General features: G+C 35.2%; 1 protein-coding gene across 17 annotated transcripts in view; it reads right to left on the reverse strand.

The window, feature by feature from the left end:
- LOC121322204 (receptor-type tyrosine-protein phosphatase delta-like) overlaps positions 1 to 19800 on the reverse strand; it is a 229126-nt gene that overhangs the window by 22416 nt on the left and 186910 nt on the right. For 10 of the 17 annotated variants that reach the window (XM_041261838.1, XM_041261829.1, XM_041261820.1 and 7 more), the window contains 4 exons: positions 17295 to 17336; positions 16693 to 16790; positions 7261 to 7384; positions 1490 to 1665 (listed from right to left, as the gene is read on the reverse strand). In XM_041261838.1, the coding sequence (XP_041117772.1) occupies positions 1490 to 1665; positions 7261 to 7384; positions 16693 to 16790; positions 17295 to 17336 (440 nt within the window). The remainder of the gene's footprint in view (positions 1 to 1489; positions 1666 to 7260; positions 7385 to 16692; positions 16791 to 17294; positions 17337 to 19800) is intronic. The other 7 variants (XM_041261898.1, XM_041261888.1, XM_041261879.1 and 4 more) reach the window with 1 other exon arrangement.

The raw sequence follows: 19800 nt of genomic DNA on the forward strand, positions 1-19800 counted from the left end.
AAAGGTAGTGCGTCAATCAGGCAAACATGTGCTATATTTAATTGACAGAAAATAAGTGTATTTACACTACTCTTTCAGAAATGTGAATTTTCACGGGCAACTACATATTACACGGCAATGGGTACATTTCACAGAAATCATGAAATCTCTGATAACCGTGAAAAAAATACAGCCTTAATTATAATACATGGGGGGTAGGTGTACTAAGATGGGCCAGTCGCAGCGCAAACATACCGCAATTTGCAGTTTCGTTGTGACACTTAGCAAAGTAAACATTTAGTCGTATGTACTGAGAGCAAATATGTTAATGAAGACAGCCGCAACATACCAATTGAAATATCTGTTGTGTCTTCTTAGCGAGATCTCTAGCATTATAAATAGCGAGAGTCGTATGACAGTGTTCAAACAAATGGCTGGAGTTGAACTGCGGTTTGCTGCAGCAGAGGGTGCCCGAAGGAAAACGTCTACACATGCAAGGGTGCAAGAATCAAAATAATATTGTTTTTGTTAGATGTAAACGTCATCTGTACAATGCATTCTGTTCCGTCTTCATTTTACCTATTTCAATACTGTGTGTGTGTGTGTGTGTGTGTGCACGTGCGTATGTATGTATATATATATACACACACACACACACACACACACACACACACACACACACACACACACACACACACAGAGTGCACTCCGTTTATAAGAATCGCTGATATAAGAATCAAACGCATACAGTTATCAAAACCACAGGGACAAAATCATTCCTATACTAACCATACTAAAATACTGTAATGCGATACTGTATCAAGTTCAATGAGGTGTACAGCCAACAAAGCTGTTTTTGAATTTGATCACATCTCGCATGATTAGGCATGCTGTGCACAGCATGTGCTGCATAATCCCTGGTCCGCAGTGATTCCCAGTAGAAAAAAGCAAGTTGTGCAGTTTATGTGTGTCGACATGGCATACAAAAAATAAAAAAAATACACGACTGCATTGTACAGGTATTTTTTGTGTGTTCTCTGTTAGTGAAAATTAGTTTTAATAAAGTGAATACACATTCACTACACAAATACAAGTCTGAATGCTTTTGATAATCCAAATCTATAATCCAAGAAATCAGTTTGGTTGGTACTGTCTAAAGATTAAATGATTCATTTATTTTTTTGTTTTTCACAAATGCAGAGTATTAATGTTTACCAAACAGTGCATTCTTTGTTTTATTTATTCATAATTTATGTTTCCATATTAAATGCACATTTTAAGCACCTTTTATTTCATCAGCATAATCTGACATGAAAGTGCTGTTACTGTTGTAGAACACGGGTTGAATAAAAGATGCCAGCTAGTCGCTTCATGTGAAAGAATGGCTGTCTGAAATACTACTCTCCAAAAGCTGATAGTCAATAGTCTCATTCATTTCCCCTTAATCTTTTCCTTTGCTTTTCAAGACAAAACTAATTCCAAATGAAGTATGGAATGATTATTAACATACCCTTGATCTTTCTTCCAGCTTAGTCATCATTACAACGTTGGCACTACGTTGCTCCCAAATCATTCTCCAAATGTCACCAAATGTCTCTGGGAGGGGGCCTTGTGTTGCAATGTAGGCATTCTGCTTTCTGTAGCCATCAATGTAGTTGGAATTCACATAATCACTGCCAGGAATACCTACAAAAAAGGAAATGTTCATAATGTGAAAAAGAAATATATACAGTACACACACACACACACACACACACACACATATATTCAATGACAAAGTTTCAACAATAGGACTTGCTCAATGTCTTACCATCTAAACACTAGTCATTGAATCTTTAAAATATATTTTAGTATTTCAAAATGTACCACTCTATATGATGGATATATCTAAAGAATATGTTCTTACCCTAACCCTAACTCTAACTCTATATCATGGGTATAGCTAAAGAATATGTTCCAGAATATATAGTTGCCATATATAATTGAATATATGTAGGCTAAGAAATGTTTTAGACCAAGGCTCTGCTGAAACTCTGGTTTACATGTTTCTTTTTTAGTGACTGGATTATTGTAACTCGCTGATCACTAGACCAAAATCCTCGATTAGTCTTGACAGACTAGTCGAGACGGAATTTCCACCGGTCTTGAGAAGCCTTCTTTGGCTGCCTGTTTAGTTTTGGATTGATTTTAAATTCCTGTTGTTGACCTACAAGATCCTTCATGGACTAGCTCATCAGTAACTTTCAGACATGCTGTCTGAATACATTCCAGACCATCCCGAAGGCTCAGCAAATTGAGAAATTCAGATTAAAAATCTACCTGTTTCACAAGGCATTTTACTTTATTTATTTTATATACAGAATTTTGGGATGTTTTACAGAAGGTGCTTTATAAATCCATATGGTATTGTACTCTGTTAGAAATTAATTTTTAAACCCACAGTTGACGTATACTAGAGCTCATGCTTCCTTAAGGCAAACAGAAACTGTGTTTCTAGGATTTAATTTAAGGCACATAGTCCATCTTAACTTGTTGATTTTCTCTTGAACTTTATGGTCTCTAAAGTCACTAATCCAGATAGCTGGTGGGTTCAGACATGCCTTTAGCAAGTACTTCAATCTTACAAGCAATCTCATTTTCAACAAGCACCAGAGTACATTACTCTACTTGTACAGTCAATCATATCTTTCAGCTTTCTGGAAGTTTTCTATAAAAATTTTAAACAACAACAACAAAAAAAAACCACATTATTTTTATATATATGACATTTAAGAGTGGTGATGGACCACCTTCTCTCAAATGACCAACACTGCCCTCTGCCTCTGCTCCACCTCCAGGGGTCTTCTTTCAAACCATAACAACGGCTTAAGATATATATGTGTCTGCCAAAAGCTAATGTTTTCCAATGTTTCTACAAGCAAAATATAAAGACAGCCTGTCACAACTGTTGCTTTTAGGAGCGGTCTGAAGCACATTCCAGTAGGAGAAGAAACCCTAAAAAAATCTTCCTGTTTCAAAATCAAGGTTCCACCAAATGAATAAATTTCATTTGTGTTACTTCGTTTTGGAAAATAAATTAATTCTGAAGAACCCGTGTTTGCCAGTGTGTGTGTGTGTGTGTGTGTGTGTGTGTTTTTGGCTTCTTTTAAAATGAAAGCAGTTGGTCCTTTTCAATCTTGTGAGAAGTCAGGCTGTCAGCAAGTCAATGCTGCAGGACTGGCAGCTGTGAGCAGCGTTCACACATGGTCTGCAGAGATAAGTCTCATCTGCATGGGCTGCACGTCTGCCCACTGCCTGAGCTCTAATGTTCCCTTTTGCAGGTAACTGATTTCATGAGAAAACCAAAGGATGTACGCTTTTTAAATTTACAGCATTGTTGCTAAATATGCTTGGCAATGAATAAGACCGTAAAGGCATGTCTTTTAAGATGTGAAGACAAATATTGACATCAAAATTAGCCAATTATGACTGATGCTAGGGTGAAAGATACATTAATAATAATTTTTAAAATACAATACTGGTGGGAAAAAAGGGCTTTAAATGTTTAAGATGTTTGTAAGGCATAACACTGGAAAAAAATGACTAGGCATAACAGGCTTCGAAACGATTCAGCAAAATACCATTAAATTACGTAAATTAAGCACTTCCTTCCATGCACAATCTCACACATTTTTTAAACCCCAGTCTGCCCAAAGAACAACGGTGAAAAGTTAATTGTAACCCTTATACCGCTGAATGGCATTTAGAGAAAGAGACACCTTTTTGACTATTAGCACTGAATAGACATAGGTGGAATTCTCTATAATTATAAGTTACAATTTGTTTCCATGCTTCAAACACCCAGCCATACATTCAGAGGTCTTTTTGGAAAATATTAACACCTTTTCACAAATTTTAGTAAAGTGATATTAGTACTCTGTATAGTAAAATAATACTGGAGTAGTATACAAGAGGCACATGTTATACAATGTATGTAACCCAAGGCAGCTCAATAACACATATTATATTCTGTTTTCCCTTAAAAATTGTTACTGTTGTTTCGTCTTTTCCAAATACCTCTCTTCATTAACCCTTTTATCTCAGAAGCTTCAGAAAAAGTTCCACTTATAAATTAAAGCTATTTAACAACAGAAAAAAAGGAGCAAATGAGCAAATACAATGGAGCACTGTGCCTTTAAGAAATGAATGATTTGAACAGAAGTTGGTGCGAGTATGTCCATGGACTTAAATAAAAATGTACCGTAGTTGTAGCTTGCTACAAAGATAAGAAATAAAAGAGAATATATCTAAAAAGCTTTTCCATCACTGAAAGAGACACTGCTCCACGCAAAGCTCTCAATGAGAAGAAAAGAGTTTATTGGTTGTAACTCGAACTGTGGCCAAAAAAAAAAAAAAAAAAAAAGTAGACTAAAGAACAAAACGGGTCTTGTGCGTGTTTCGTTTAAGCGTGCAACAAACACAGCTTATATTATGATAATAATACATATAATAATATTTGATACTGCAAATTATTCATTTTAAATTATTCAGTGTTATGTGCAATTGTTCGATATATGAGGTCAGTGGAGTGTTTTTTTAGTTGTAGCAAATATCAGGATGTTTAGTGTTTGACAACTTCGAAGTTGACTATAAAATCTGGTCCTGTGAAAGTCCTGAGATGTGATTTATAGCTGGAATTGAGTAGATCTGGTCGGGCGATAGCAAACCACTTCCCCTTCTCAACCCACTTGTACTTAACAAAAGCGATAGCTGCTTTTTGAAGGGTGAAAAGGGCTTGTCCTGGCTCCATAAGATTTCACTTGGAATTTTTCTTGTGTTTTATTACCAGAAATGCTTTTGTGTCCTTGTTTGCTAAGTGTTAACTTTGATTTGGTCTGACCCCTAATGTATATATTTGTTTTACTTTTATTATTGTTTATGTACTATTTGTATTTGGAAATGCCGGGTAGAAACAGCTAATAATATATACATATAACAAGAAATACCATCACACAAGAGCGGGACTATGCATTGGCACGGTAATTTTGAGTACATTTAACGGGCGAGGTGCAGCACAAAAAAAAAAGGATTAATGGAAAGTTCAGCAAATAATGTAGGTTTAGCTACATCAACACACACAAGAGCTTTTAAACAGTACACCAAAACCAATAATATAATGACTATTGTTTTTTGACTACAGGGAAGTTCAAAAGTTACTTTAGAGTACAAAATTTATAGTACATACTTCAGACTCGGGCATCATTTCTGGTTGAGGGTCTACAATCTACAATCTTGAAACATGCATCTTTTTTGGAAAGGCGTACAGCCTTAACAGATTGTCAAATCTTTCACCTGTCATTCTAAAATACCAAAAATATCTCACTGTCACATACCCCCATCTCTGTAAATAATGTTTGAAATTCTCCCTTTTGAGCTCTCTCTTGGTTTAGAGGACAGAGCAGTGACATCGCTTTTGATTTTTTAAAATCTTCTCAGCACATCAGCTTAAATGCAAATGTATCCAATTACGCGAATGCAGTTTGTATTTAAAGTATTGTATTTATATGAACAGCTGTGACCACTTTGCGCAGTCAAAACAGCTGCATCACAACAAACAGCATATAGTGAAGCTGCACAGCTTTTAGCTGTCTGCGTCTTACATGGTATGAAGAAGGTTTTAACAGTTTTCCACGATTCTGAAACAAACCGCATGTTGTAAAGAAAGCCTCTGTAAGTTGGTAAACTTCTGTTCTCAGATGCATTTGTTCTTCTGTCTTTTCAGAAGAGCTCACTCTCAACTGTTTTGCCTTTTAGCTGTCATCGATGCTTGCTCGTTCAGCTGTCTCAATCGCTGACCTATATAGCTACACATAAATGCTGCATGAAACAACCAACCAATTTACAGATACTCGCAGATTTAAATTTTCAGTCCATGATACTGCATGTTTTAAAGGAAGTAAAAGAAGCGCCTAATTGAGTGTTTTTACATCCATTTTCAAGATTTCACTGACTTTTTTCAAATTCATGATTTTCATGATTCCAGTGACCTCCGCACCAAAATCGTAGCCTTAATTTATAAAAATGACTTGCTATAGTTACTGTATGTTAACATTTATCTAATAGTTTTAAAGAGTTCTATGCCAGCAATTCCTTTTAGAAATTGATTGTCTCTTTTTATTAGAGTTATCTGGTTTGGACAGATTTTCTTTTTGGGAAACATTCTACTGAAAATCTACATGGTTCACAACATAACTAATCGCAGACTACTAAAGAACTATTTAATCTGGTCTTCTGCAAAAAATGTGTTAGTTTTCTGTACTTTCTCTGGCTCATACTGGAACTGTATATGTTTTCACTACCAATGGCCATGCACTGTATTTAAACTATACAGTATGTTTTGAAATTAAAACAAAAGGCCAAGTGCACTGATTCTGGACTGGAAAGCCATTATGACAATTTGTTTCTTTGGAAACAAACATATTTTTTCACACATTTGCAATGCCAGACAGAATCTTTTAATCTTATAAATACCTTAATACCTAGATGTATAAAATATTTTAATATTTTATTACTTTCTTTGGTAGGCTCAAATGAAAAATAGCATTACGTCAACTATGTTTATTACTCAAGATATTTTAACTCAGAATTAAATGACTAGGTTAACTCATATTATATTAAGCTCCTGGCAGCTTTATTTAGGAATTCCAATTTAATGTAGGGAGTGAGATTATGTGTTGGCTTTAATAAATGTAACCTTGAAATGCACACCAAAACATTCCAAATGAATATGCATAAACCCAAAACTGGTCGACCAATCTGAGATATTTCAAACAGTTCTAATGTATACTGCTGTAAATGTAAATTATAACAACAGAGCCACTCGTGACAATGTATGATGAGGATTTTAATTAAACTAATGCATTATATTCTTGAAGCACTTGTTATTGATGTATATACTGGATAGGCTGTCCAGAATAAAAAAAAAGCCTTTTTATTTTCTAACTGGATAAACAAAAATGACCAGAACTGTGCCCATTAGTAAACATTATTTACATCAGGTTCAGTGAAATCATGCACAAAAGCGCTCTCTCTGGTCACATCACACTTCATTTTTAATTTACCGACTTTCCTTGATGAAAACTAGTCCACGTCTGGGAGGTTACTCAGTGTCCTCTGCTTTTGTCCAAGTCTGAGGACACCTGATTCTTAGTCCTGCCTGAGTCAGGCTTTAGTTTCCTGCAAGTTTTAACTTTCTTTCCTTCTGAAATATTATTATGATTTGCTGTATCATACGTTTCTTACCTTCAATAGCAAAAAGCAGTACCCGGGAATGGTCATATGCAATCACATTTGCGTATCTATTCTTTGGTTTGTTAACTTCCAGGTTGGAGTGCTCCCATGTAAACTGCTGGCCTGGATCAATGGACTGCGAGAGAAAAGATCCACATTTTATTAATACTGTTCGGGAAAAAAAACTCTCAGGTGATAAATGGCAGGAAAGTCTTGCAGAGCAGGTTGGCCCTTATTTTGCTTAAGATACACACTCAGCGTCTGGTTGTTGCCACTACATTTACAGTTTTAATTTCAACAACATGCTTGAATACAACATAATGAACATCTGCATTTACCAATTTATCAAGATTGAAATGAGTTAGTCGGTGGGTTATGCAAGTGCCCAAAATAGTCAAATGTTCTTTAGGTATCACAATAAAAGCCTGGGTCTGAATAAAGCTGTGCAAATGAATTCCAGTGAAAGAATAATACATTATTATCAGTTTAAAAATATAGGATACCAAATAGTTTAATTCACTTCTCACATAGCACCTTAGCCTTCTTTAAAAAAAATAAAAAATAAAAAAAATAAGATTAAGGAATTAAATATCTGACTCAGCTGCAGGGTCTCAAATTGACCACAAGTATGTGAGTGAAAAATACTGCTAAAAATATTACTTTTTTAGGATATAACCTTAAAACTTACAAAACCACAAATAACTAAATTACACAATTTAAACCCCCAAGAATATTTCTGGAGGGAGATATAGTCCTTGTTTCCTAGCCACTTGTCCTTGCACATCGCATACTTCACAGAAGTGAAAGCACTAATAACAAGGGGCATGCAAGCTTTGAAAAGGTCAGACTTAAATTGCAGCTTTAGCAGTTGCTGGAATAAAGGTCTTTTTATGCTCTGAAGCTCCATCTTTGACTTCACTGAGCTGTGTCTATGGTCCAGGAGACGGGTGAATTGTGATTGAGGCCTACGGATCAGACAGGTAACTTTTCTTGTCACTTGAGAAAGAATTGAATAAAGCAGATTAGTCAGCTCTGGAAATAGCCTTACCAAGTTAACTTTCAGGTAGGAAAAAGCTGAAGCTGGAACACCACAGCGCACTTGTTTTGAGCCCAGGCAGTATAGTGATTGGTTTGTACTGAAGGCAACCATGTCTGCCTGCATTAATGCTATCCTGTATTACCATCCTTAAAACAAGCCAATAATTTGAATACATTACAAAAAACAAAAAAAAAACCCTAAAGTTACATGCTGAATGACTATTTTTAAATAGTTAGATAATGCTTGACAACTAATCTTATTTCTTTTTTTTTTTAAATAATTAGTTGGAGACCTTTCTATGGTCTATTCAAGTAGAAAACAAATGTGCCAGGTTGTAGCAGTACAAAGTTTGCATCCACTCCTGGTAACCTAATTTAAAATGGAAGCTAATTTCTCCAAGGTGGTATCAAGAGTGTGCTGAACAGGGGGTCCTAGTCATTCCTGCAATAAGACAACCAGAACTAAGGAGATAGTAGCTTTAACTTGGCAGAAGTCTATCTCGGGAGTAATTAATGGGTATGAAACAGTGTCTAAATTAGGTTTACCAACAACCATAAAACTGGCGCTGTGGCACTTAGAAAATCACATTCAAACCCACATACAGCGATAATGCAATTCAGAATAAATTAGACTGCATAATGAACGGTTTGAAATATACTTTACTATGTTCACTTTCAAAAACAGACTCCTTTGAGTCTGGTTACCTCACCATCATTAGTTATAGGTTCCACCGGGATGACTTATTAAGAATGTTTTAGTTCAAAATAAACATTTATCTTGAGAAATGTGTAGCTAATTGGCTTTTGTTCTTGTTAAACCACAGTAATTTAAAGCATTTCATCTCTTTACCATTTGCTGCATACCAAAATTAGCAACAATCAGAAGCCCTCCTTTGAAATTTGGGCCCTTTCACAGGCAGATTTAAAAAAAAAAAAATTTTAATCAGGGCATTTCTCTTCATATTCTATACTTGGGTTTCTGGATAGCACTAACAAACATAACATAAATAGCTTGCAACACAAACTGGCGTGCTCTGCTTTTATCTAAAACAGATATAAAGTAACTCAAATTTAGTTTAGTTGTTTGAGTTTTGTCCTTATTGACACACAAGCAGTTCACTAACATTTGATTGTAAGCTTGCATGTGACTTTACATTATCCTTGTTAAGCATAGTTCTGGAGGAAGGACAGCCCCAGTGCTAAGCCAGGTTTGTTTGTACTAGAATCAATCTCCCTCCACCTTCCCCTTCTTGACGGCAGACTTGAGCGGGGATCTCACTAAGTCCAATGGGCAAGAGGCCAAATATTTAACATCATCATAAATCACACTCTGTTGTCTGTCTCTATCACATGTATTCATTGTCTTTGCATTCTGTTTAACAAAAATATATTTCTACATATATGGGGTGTTTGTTTTGATCTCCTGAACTGACTAAATTGCACTCCCCTGCACAATGATTTAATACTCTAAAGCAGTGTATGTACTTACTCATATATATATATATATATATATATATATATATATATATATATATTAAAAAAAAAATATATGGATGAAGGCTACACTTGTATCCTGAGTCATTCGAAAAAAAAAAAAAAAAGGCATAATACCACAATAGTGACATCAAAAAGTGACAATTCCTCTAGAGGAAAATATACTTGAACTTTGACCCATTCGACTCCGAGACCATCACTTTCGATTCAAACACAAAATGTCTCATTTTCAATCACTTGACAACACCCACAATACAGAAATGAGAATACAAAATGAGAATACGTTTTTATTAAAAAAAAAAAAAAAAAAAAAAATGTAACTTAATCCTGGGGGGCCTGAAAATGTCCAGGAAAAACATTACCAAACACATCTTTACCTATATACAGCACTGTATAACATAATGCCACCAGACATATCAAAGCCTCTAGATGGCGTTGCACATTTCACTGGTTCCTTTTAATTACTTGTAGCATTGTACAAAGTCAGAGCTTGTATATGAGACGTATGTTGCCATCTGTATGCAAGTTGTTGGTATAGAGTTAACGTTGGTCATTTTTAAAATGTTTTATTTAGCTCTTATCATGATGGAGTGTTGGTTGTTCGTGCTAAAGAAAAAAAAAACACAGTAGAAGTGAGAGACAAACAAGCCAGTGAAACTGATTCAACTGAAGCACCAGCAGGAGTTATTGAGACGCAAGCCACACAAGCAGTGAAGTGCAAAAAAAAAAAAAAAAAGGCTGCAACACAACATAAACTTAAGCGGAGGAAATATCAAGAGGAGTACAAACAATATGGCTTCACCTACTGAATGACTGAAAATGAGCAGTACCCACAGTGTGTTTTATATTTAGAAATGCTTGCACAAGATAGCATGAAACCAGTGAAACTGAAGAGGCAACTGCATGCCAAACATACTGCGCAAGCCGATAAGCCAGCAGAGTATTTTCAGAGGAAAGAAAGAGAAATCAATGGTCAATGGGATTTTATGAGCAAACAAACAACAATCCCTGCAAAAGCACTAATGGCTTCCAATGAAGTTTCCCACCTAATTGCTAAATGTAAAAAGCCACACACACTTCAAGCCATTCCGTTATCCAGTTTTAAAAACGTATAGCTTGAAGTTGTCAGGATGTTAACAATGAAAAGAAAAAACAAAGGTACGTTATGTAAACAGTTGTAGCAACACATGGGGAGGTGTAACACTATATTTTTCGGATCCCCACTACTTAATCTTTGAGGACATTTTTTTAGTATCACATAAATTGTTATTAAAATAAATACTTAAACAATACTTAACAGGTAGCACCACAGTTTTCAGCTAGACTACATTAAATGAGGTGTACCTTACTGTTGTCGCAGGACTACTAATCCCAATGTTCATCTCTCTGCTTATCAGCCTTCTTGCTGTATCTCAAATTATTATTTTTCACTGGATTACTAATAACATATATTCACTGGAGACAGATTCTTAATCATTCTCTAACATTTGTTGTACTACACAATACTGGGCCATATTTAGCGTTTCCTCTAATCTTAATTAACTCCTCTATTTATTGAAAGAGGTAAAACAACTGTTCATTTTACAAAACTAGAACCAAACAACTAAGTCATATATTTCAAGTTATCTTAGGCACTCTCAATGTATTTTGTTTTTCATTTTGTAACATTAACATTAAAGAATGGATGAAACACTTTGAAAATATGGCCCATTGTCTTTTAAGATGAATCTGCTGATTGCTGTTGGGACAGCACATTGTTTTGTATACAACCTGAAAGTGTATTATTGGGCTTTAGCTGAGGCATCCAGTGAAGTAAGCAATCTAAAAAGCTAATATCTTAGTGTACTTTTAATGACATATTATTCCTTTGTATTTTGATACCACTTGGAAAGTGTTCCTTTTTTAAATAAAATGGTATAGTGTTTGTTTTAAAATGCAGTACGAGTACTGTGCATGTAATATAACCTACTGTTTTCTTGTTGTTCAATTACAGTCCAATGCAGTGTGTGAGTTTTATGTACAATGTACATGTGATATCAGTTTAGTGTAAACTGTATATGCAGTAGTATAACAATATGTAAAGTAGTCAGCATGACTACTTGGCATAGATTCCAGATGAGAAGACTTCTTGATAATATTAATTTTTTCTAGTCCCTTGAAATTTGTTGCAGCAGGAACTGACTATTTGTAAAACAGACTGGTACTCATACTTACTGGCTTCAGTAATTGTAATATAAATTGTAGCATCTTGCTTTAAACATGTTTTACATTTGAATGTGATTGGGATGATTGTCTTTGGAGCAACCTTTCTCATCACAGGCTAGACAATATGTTAATAAATATAATGCCAGTTTACTTAATAGGTTGACATGACAAGCATAAGGGAAACAAACATATTTACTGTGTTTCTTTGTTCAGAAAGGATGTAGCCTAATTTGTAGTTTGGGTTTGCCTTTTGGATTCGACCTACTTCTGGCATCCGGCAAGCCTGTAATTTGTAGACACCATATTCCAGCAAGTTCAGGCTGTGGAATATTACTGAATATTCTGAAAATGTACACATATCTTGGCTGCATAAGCAAGTTTTACCTTAGGAATTTCATTATTTATTTATTTATTTTTTAAAAATTTAGTTTGAACAATTATTATTTTTATTTATTTTCCCCCAATTTGAAATGTCCAATTATGTTTTTTCTCCTCATCGCTAGGGGGACCCCCACACAGTAAGGGCGTTCTCAAAGCATATGAGTGTCCTCCGATCTCACAAGCCTAAAGCCAGAACCACTTTTACACCAAGAAATCTAGAGCAGAAGTGGATGAGCTACTGATCCCGGAAGACAGAGATCAGCCAAGCTTCTTATCCATTCTGAATATACTCGTGTCTGGTCAGTAGGGTTTGCTGTTGCGCGACGAGGAGAATAAGTCCCTGCCTGTTTCCCATCCCCACCCCTGGGAGCATCAGAGCAAATGCGACGCCTCCTTCAGGGTCCCCAGCAAAGTCTGCCCTCTTTGCACAGCCTGAACGCAAATCAGCGCCATCCAAGCTGTAGGACTCATCCTGCGCTACTCAGCAACGCAGAAATTGGATGAGCCACTCCGGGAGCCTGATATTCCAGTTTAAGGTGTATCAGGTAGCTTGTCCAGAGCATGATTTATTCCTGGGTGGTTTTTTTTCCATTACTTTATATAACAATATGAATAAACATTAAGGTTAAACTTGACTTCAGGGCCTTGAGCGATATAATTATCATGTACACGACCTCGAAACGGCCTTTTGCTTTTCATGAGTACGCTCACACTACATTAGACATTTATGTGTATTTTTAATACACCTAGTCCAGGGCAAAGTTCACATAGCACAAATATCTACTTGTAAAGAAGCTCCTGCAACAAAAATAATCCCTCCCCATGAATAAAGTATTACAGTATTACTAAAATAACTATCAAGTGTCTGTAGGCTGATTTCAAGACCTGCCTGGAATTATAATGAAACCTGGTATTATTAGACCACCATCTGATGACATCAGAAGCAGATACACATGAAACCAAAAAGAAAATAGATACAAAATTAAATAAAAAAACACACAAACAGGCACACACAGTCTGGGTGTGGGTGACTATATACCCACAACCCACTATATATATATATATATATATATATATATATATATATATATATATATATATATATATATATACACTTTAAAACACAAATTCGCAAATCTTCTTTCTTTCACCTTACACGTAATTCTGGGATGCCACTTGTGTGAAAACCATGGTAATGGTATGACTTCATCTTTTCAGACATTAGCAGTCCCCAAAAGGTTAACCACAGTCTCTCACAAACAAAGATTCTGAGAGAACAGTGTCTAGCAGAATTCACAAAATATTGTTGGATTTTACAGACAGCTGGGTCTTTATAACACAAACACATATTTTGAAAATGAAAGAATGTACTGATAGGGCTACACATAGAAAGAATGTATGAAAAATTGCTAAAGATTTTCTAATTAAAACATTTCGCATTATTGTATACTGGCTTTTTATTCCATGTGTTAGGAAGTGGCGACCTAATTCAAGCATTCAAAATTCTAAAAGGTATTGACAGTGTCGACCCAAGGGACTTTTTCAGCCTGAAAAAAGAAACAAGGACCAGGGGTCACAAATGGAGTTTAGAAAAAGGGGCATTCAGAACAGAAAATAGGAGACACTTTTTTACACAGAGAATTGTGAGGGTCTGGAATCAACTCCCCAGTAATGTTGTTGAAGCTTACACCCTGGGATCCTTCAAGAAGCTGCTTGATGAGATTTTGGGATCAATAAGCTACTAACAACCAAACGAGCAAGATGGGCCGAATGGCCTCCTCTCGTTTGTAAACTTTCTTATGTTCTTATGTTCTTAACACATAGAAATTCGGATTGATTTCAGTGTCCACATTTTTTGTACTTTTTCATTTTATTTTTATTGTTATCTAGGCCAGGCAATTTTAAGAGTCTATCTTTGTGCACATCTCACAGCATTATTCACAATAAAACGAACGAGTTAGTAGAAAACACATTTTTTTCAGTGGGATGCTCCCCCAGGACCATGCATTTTTTGGCTGCAGTTTACTAAAAATCTATTTTTTACAGTAGCATCTTGGAAATGGTGTCCCTTTTTTCAGAATACTCTGGGGAACATTATAAAGCACTTAAGAAAACTATACAAACTTTTCACTTTTTTTTAAAAATATTTTTTATTATGTATTCTGCTTAGAGATGCATGTATACAAATGTGTTATTCTATGACCCGAGGGACCTTGTTGAAAAATATTGATGTTTGGGCAAATTAATTAGACATTCTTTCACCTGAGTGATTGCAATGACATAATACACGTTTATTCTTAGGGTCTTTATAAGCAATAATGGACATTACTCTTGGTTTATTTTGTCAAAATAAATATTTATAAATAAAATAATTATTATCAGTAATAAGGAAAAAAAAAAAAAAAGTACCTGATACATTTAGTTCATGAACTAGTATATACTTATATCCACTTATTTCTTGATATTTATTAATGTAAAAACAGAGTCAGAGAAAAAGTTCATGTGATGTTTTGTTTCTGCTTTTGTCTCTGCCTGTCTGTTGTAAACTGTCTCCACCCTTTAGACACTAAACGCCCCTCTCAGTGACATCACACACACACACAAAAAAACCTAAATCAGAAAGTGAACGTCAGTCCCTCCCCTATCCGTTCATATGTGTTTGAAGCTTGTACGGTGGCCCTGTAAAAAACAGTGATTTGTTGATCGTGTTTACACGATCGCAGTCCTAGAAGCTCTCTTCAGTACGATCGTGTTAACACGATCCCGGCCCCTAAAGGGTTAAGGTAACTGCAAATATTGGCCTTTCCACTTGAATTACTAATATTGCAGCCTTTAATTATTTAGTTGTTTTTAGTTGTCATATCAAAGCTTTAAACAGTACTCACTAGTAATGGCAGTTCTTCATGCAAAATACTGGATACTGCATACATTTACTCCAGCTCCATGTTTTATACTGGAATGTACTCTTAACCCGTAACGACTATCCGTCTTGTGGACGCAGAACACTATTAAAATTACCACTGCTCTTCTGCTACACACAGCCACTCACAGGTGGGTGTCTGAGTTAGAATGAATACTTTTGTAAGCTACTAGGAGTTAGCTGTAGAGTCATATGGAGTTGCTATGTTAAAAAAGGAAAGAACAAAGCTTTTCCAATGTTTTTCAGATACATTTTTCACAAAAAGAATTATTTTGTACCTATTATATTTCTTGTTTTTGCCAATGACACTAGGTCATGTCATTTTAAACATTGCTGGTATAAACAGCTCTGTTCTCTACATGTTGGCAGAGAAGGACTAATTAACTTGTTTTGATGGATAGTAGTTACAGGTTAAAATAGAAACCACAGCTCATATTCAGAGGTTGAAATACCCATAGTTAAATGTGGTCTTTGTCTTGAACAAATCATTGCTAAGCTGGAACAGGTGTAAAGAAATGAAAGTAGCTGAAGTGCATTGTAGGGTAATCAGAAAACAAATGCATTTGGCAAATCTGTATAACCTTTGTGGGCATAACAAAACAGAAGGCTTCAAAAAGACAAAAAAAAAAAAAAAAAAAAGTATAAACACTATTCATTATAGTTCCAAACCAGATTGCATCATTTGTACCTTTTAGTAACTGAAATGTTATTATGCCTTCGTGATCTGCAAATAATCAGATTTCACTGAATCCTCCATATTACACTTTCTTTAAGGCGTAATGACTAGAGTGTGATGTAACCTTTTCAGCACCGCAATATTAAATGGTAAACAATTGTCATTCCAAGGTAGTAAATGTGCTATTTTATCAGAAATAGCAACAGTTAATTAAAATCGTTATGTGTTTAGCCTTCAATTAGTAGCATTTGGCTTGTTTTATCAGGTCATTTGTTCTGGGAGTCAAAAATGAATACTTGTTAGAAAGCTTACTCCTTGTTTTGGAGAGGATGAGATTTTTTAAGTGTTATTGGTTAAATACTGATTCATTTCTTCCCCCAGATTATATTATTGCCAAGCAATAGTTACACTGCCATATCCTATGTGAGTATAACACTGGGCATAAAATATTATAATTATTATTTTTACCTTAGTGACACCCAAGGCTGCTATAAAAAAGTGGCTAGACTGAACTGTGATTAAACTGGCAACTTAATTTTATAGTTCTGAGAGAGAAACTGAAAGGCAACTTTGCCTAAAATAAAAGTATGGATAAATTAACATTTACTGCTCAAATAATTCTAATTGTAAAATGCAACTTGTCTAGGGTATGGTATCATTGGCATGTTTTCATATTGACTATGTGTAATGAAAGGAGACCATGTATGAAACACGGACATCAGCAAGTTACCTCATATTCTTGTGAAAACTTCAGATTGTCGTTTGCCTTTAGCCTTTCAAGTTGATCAGCAAGTTCCATGATGGGAATAGGGGGGTGGCTTGCCATACCTGCCAAATCAGACAAGAAACACATTTTGAGTACATTGTGTTACAGAGATTTAGGTGACAGAATAAAAGAGTTATCTGAAAAAGCATGATGTATGTAAAGTAGTAATGGGAAGGTGAGTCTTGTTAGGCAGACAGTTTGATTACTCAAAGCAGGTCATGCTCACAGGAGATGAGTTCTGAAGCCAATGAGAAGTCATCAAGCATATTTCCAAAGCTTTCATTCCTAGTGTAAAATACAATGTTACTGTGCTGCGTAGCAATAAGGTTAGCTAGACAAAGACAGAGATAAAAGTTAGGCCTGATGACAACTTCTGCTTTGAGTAATAACAAGCTACAAGATGTCATTTCAAACTTCTCCTCCTGTAATGGATGGCATGAACACTGTGTTGATTAGATGGTGTAAGGGGAACTTAAAATAGATGTTAAAAAGAGCCTAAAGAGAAGAAAAGAAAGTATATACACCAAACATAGGAAGTCACATATGCATAAACAAGGCCAACTAACTTGACGAATGGAGGTTACCAGGGTAACCGGAGAGACCTGAGCCTGCAAAGGAAATGATGGTATAAATCAAAAGTTGTATACTTTGCAAAAATGAGATGGACAACTTAAAATAATAAAAAGAGGCTAAGTAAACAGATGCACAATACAAAGAAATATATATATATATATATATATATATATATATATATATATATATATTGTTTTACAAACTCCAATTTTCAATACAAGAAATTCTGCAAATAGAGAATACAGAATCCATGTAAAAAAAGGTTCTTAGAAGCAGTTAAAAAAGTCTCCCTACAGTGGCAAAGCAAGGTTCTAACGAGAGCCTTTACTTCTAGAGTGTAGGCATTATTATAACAACGGTGGAGGAGATTAAGAAAAGATGGAACGATATTCTGAGGCGCACTAAAGAAAAAGTCTCATATCAATGAGGACTCATCCTCCACCGTTATTTTACTAATGCCTACAGAATGTATTTTTTGTAATATGGCATTCTGGTATTTAACAATACTGGTTCAGTACTGTTAAATTCAAGTTTGAAAGAAAACGGTAAAAGATGACGCAGTTAGTTTGCAGCTAGAGAAAATACACTACAGCTGGTTGTAGGCACATCTGAATAAATTATCTAAATTATAGATCATACAGGTATGCTCTAAAATCATACATAGAGTCAGAAATACAGACATACATAAGAAATAGGGGAGTTGTAACTGCATAAGAATTTAAGAAGATAAGTCGTAGTTAAACTGAAGACTGTTCGCATGAAGGTGTATGGAGTTATTGTTATTGAACATATTGCTGTACAATGGAAGGATTTTACACCCGTTTGACTGCCATGGATGAAAATAAATAAAACGTATTGTTTCTGAAGTTTGAAAAGTCTATACGCCTGGAATTATTCTACACAAAAAAAAAGAAGCTGAACTAATATGTGAAGCACAGTAACTGGATGATGTCTCATAATATATAAGCAACCTGCTACAAACTCTGAAGTGGTACATTTGTTTATAAAGAAGCCACCGCACATTCCATATTTTCTTCATTTGTCCTGGTGATGTATTTCGAGCTTGTAACACATCTTCATGTGTTACAAGTACTGCTTGTACCAGAATCTCCAATTCCATATTGGTAAATTTCAGTTTTCGCTTCTGACCATCCTCATCACCATGGCTAGTACCAGGCTGAGGTCTCTGTGTGCCATTCATTTTTTTTTGGAATGTGTAGCCTAGACAGGTAGGGTTGACCCAAACCCTCTATTTGTGAGAGGTGTGTAATTCTCCACCGCTAATTGCGATGAGGGTTATTTAAATTATTTGATTGCAAAATCGCCTGCTTCACCCAATTAGTCTGATAAAATAGGTCGATATTGTGATTTTGAGTGCGGTCGTACTGAACACGCACATTACGTGGCTTTTTGTGGTGGGTTTTTGTGAGTGTTTTATAAATAATTACTGGTGGCTATGACTTCTGCAGATTCCGACCTTCATGTATCTATGGCACCGGCCAAAAAGAAAAGGAAAACAAATTTCCACAAAGGCAAAATTAACCTGTTAGTTAGTTAGTGAAATGCAAAAAAATCAAGAAATATTATTTAACACTTCACAGGGCCAAAAAAAAAAAAAAAAAAAAAAAGAAAAACATGAAAAGAAATAACTAACACAATAAATTCACTGGGACACTAAGCGACAGACACTTGACATTAAAAACAATGGCATGACCTTAGAAGGATTACAAAAAAGCAAGCAGCAGAAAATAAAAAAACAAACAGGACAAACTGAATGTGATGTGTTAAACGTTGAGCAGACCCGGGGGGCAGTGAAAACAAACCAAAACGTAGATCTAAAAGAAAGGGCCCCCAAAAACGGAAAGCATAAATACAACTAAGCTTGTTTCTATATGTGGAAGTTTACCATGGTAAATTTGTACTGTAATGCTCCAGTTTGCCATGTTTGTACTAGTCTGTACCATAACCATGCTTCCCTATGCTTTCAGTGCTTTAATCTAAGAATATCACAGACATCTTTTGTTTCAGTCTATGTATTAGTTGTATAAAGGCAAAAAAAAGTACAGTACATACAGTAGGCTACGCAAGCAAATACTTTTCATTGTTTTAATTTGTCTGTGCACCAGAGTTGGGGTCAATTCCGAATTGAATTGGAATTCATGGATCAATTCCAATATGGTACAAAAAAAAAAAAATCAGTTACATAAGTGGAACTGGAATTGAAAAAATCTAAGAGTTACAGAAATGGAGTTGGCATGTTGAAATGAGTGGAATTCATCAATTCCATTTCAATTCCATTCCACCCAGATTTGTACAAATCAGTTGCATTGAATTACTTTAAAAAACTTTGATGCATTTCACCCATTTTCATACCAATACTTATTGTGATGAATTGGCTAAAAGTATACTTAATTTAATGCCTATATTCATCATAAAGAATTAAAGCATTTAGATGATGAGAAGTATTAGTGTTGTTGTACTGCTTGTGAAGCCTATCTT

The sequence above is a fragment of the Polyodon spathula genome, chromosome 1 (genome assembly GCF_017654505.1).
Source record: "Polyodon spathula isolate WHYD16114869_AA chromosome 1, ASM1765450v1, whole genome shotgun sequence".
Classification (NCBI taxonomy): Eukaryota; Metazoa; Chordata; class Actinopteri; order Acipenseriformes; family Polyodontidae; genus Polyodon; species Polyodon spathula.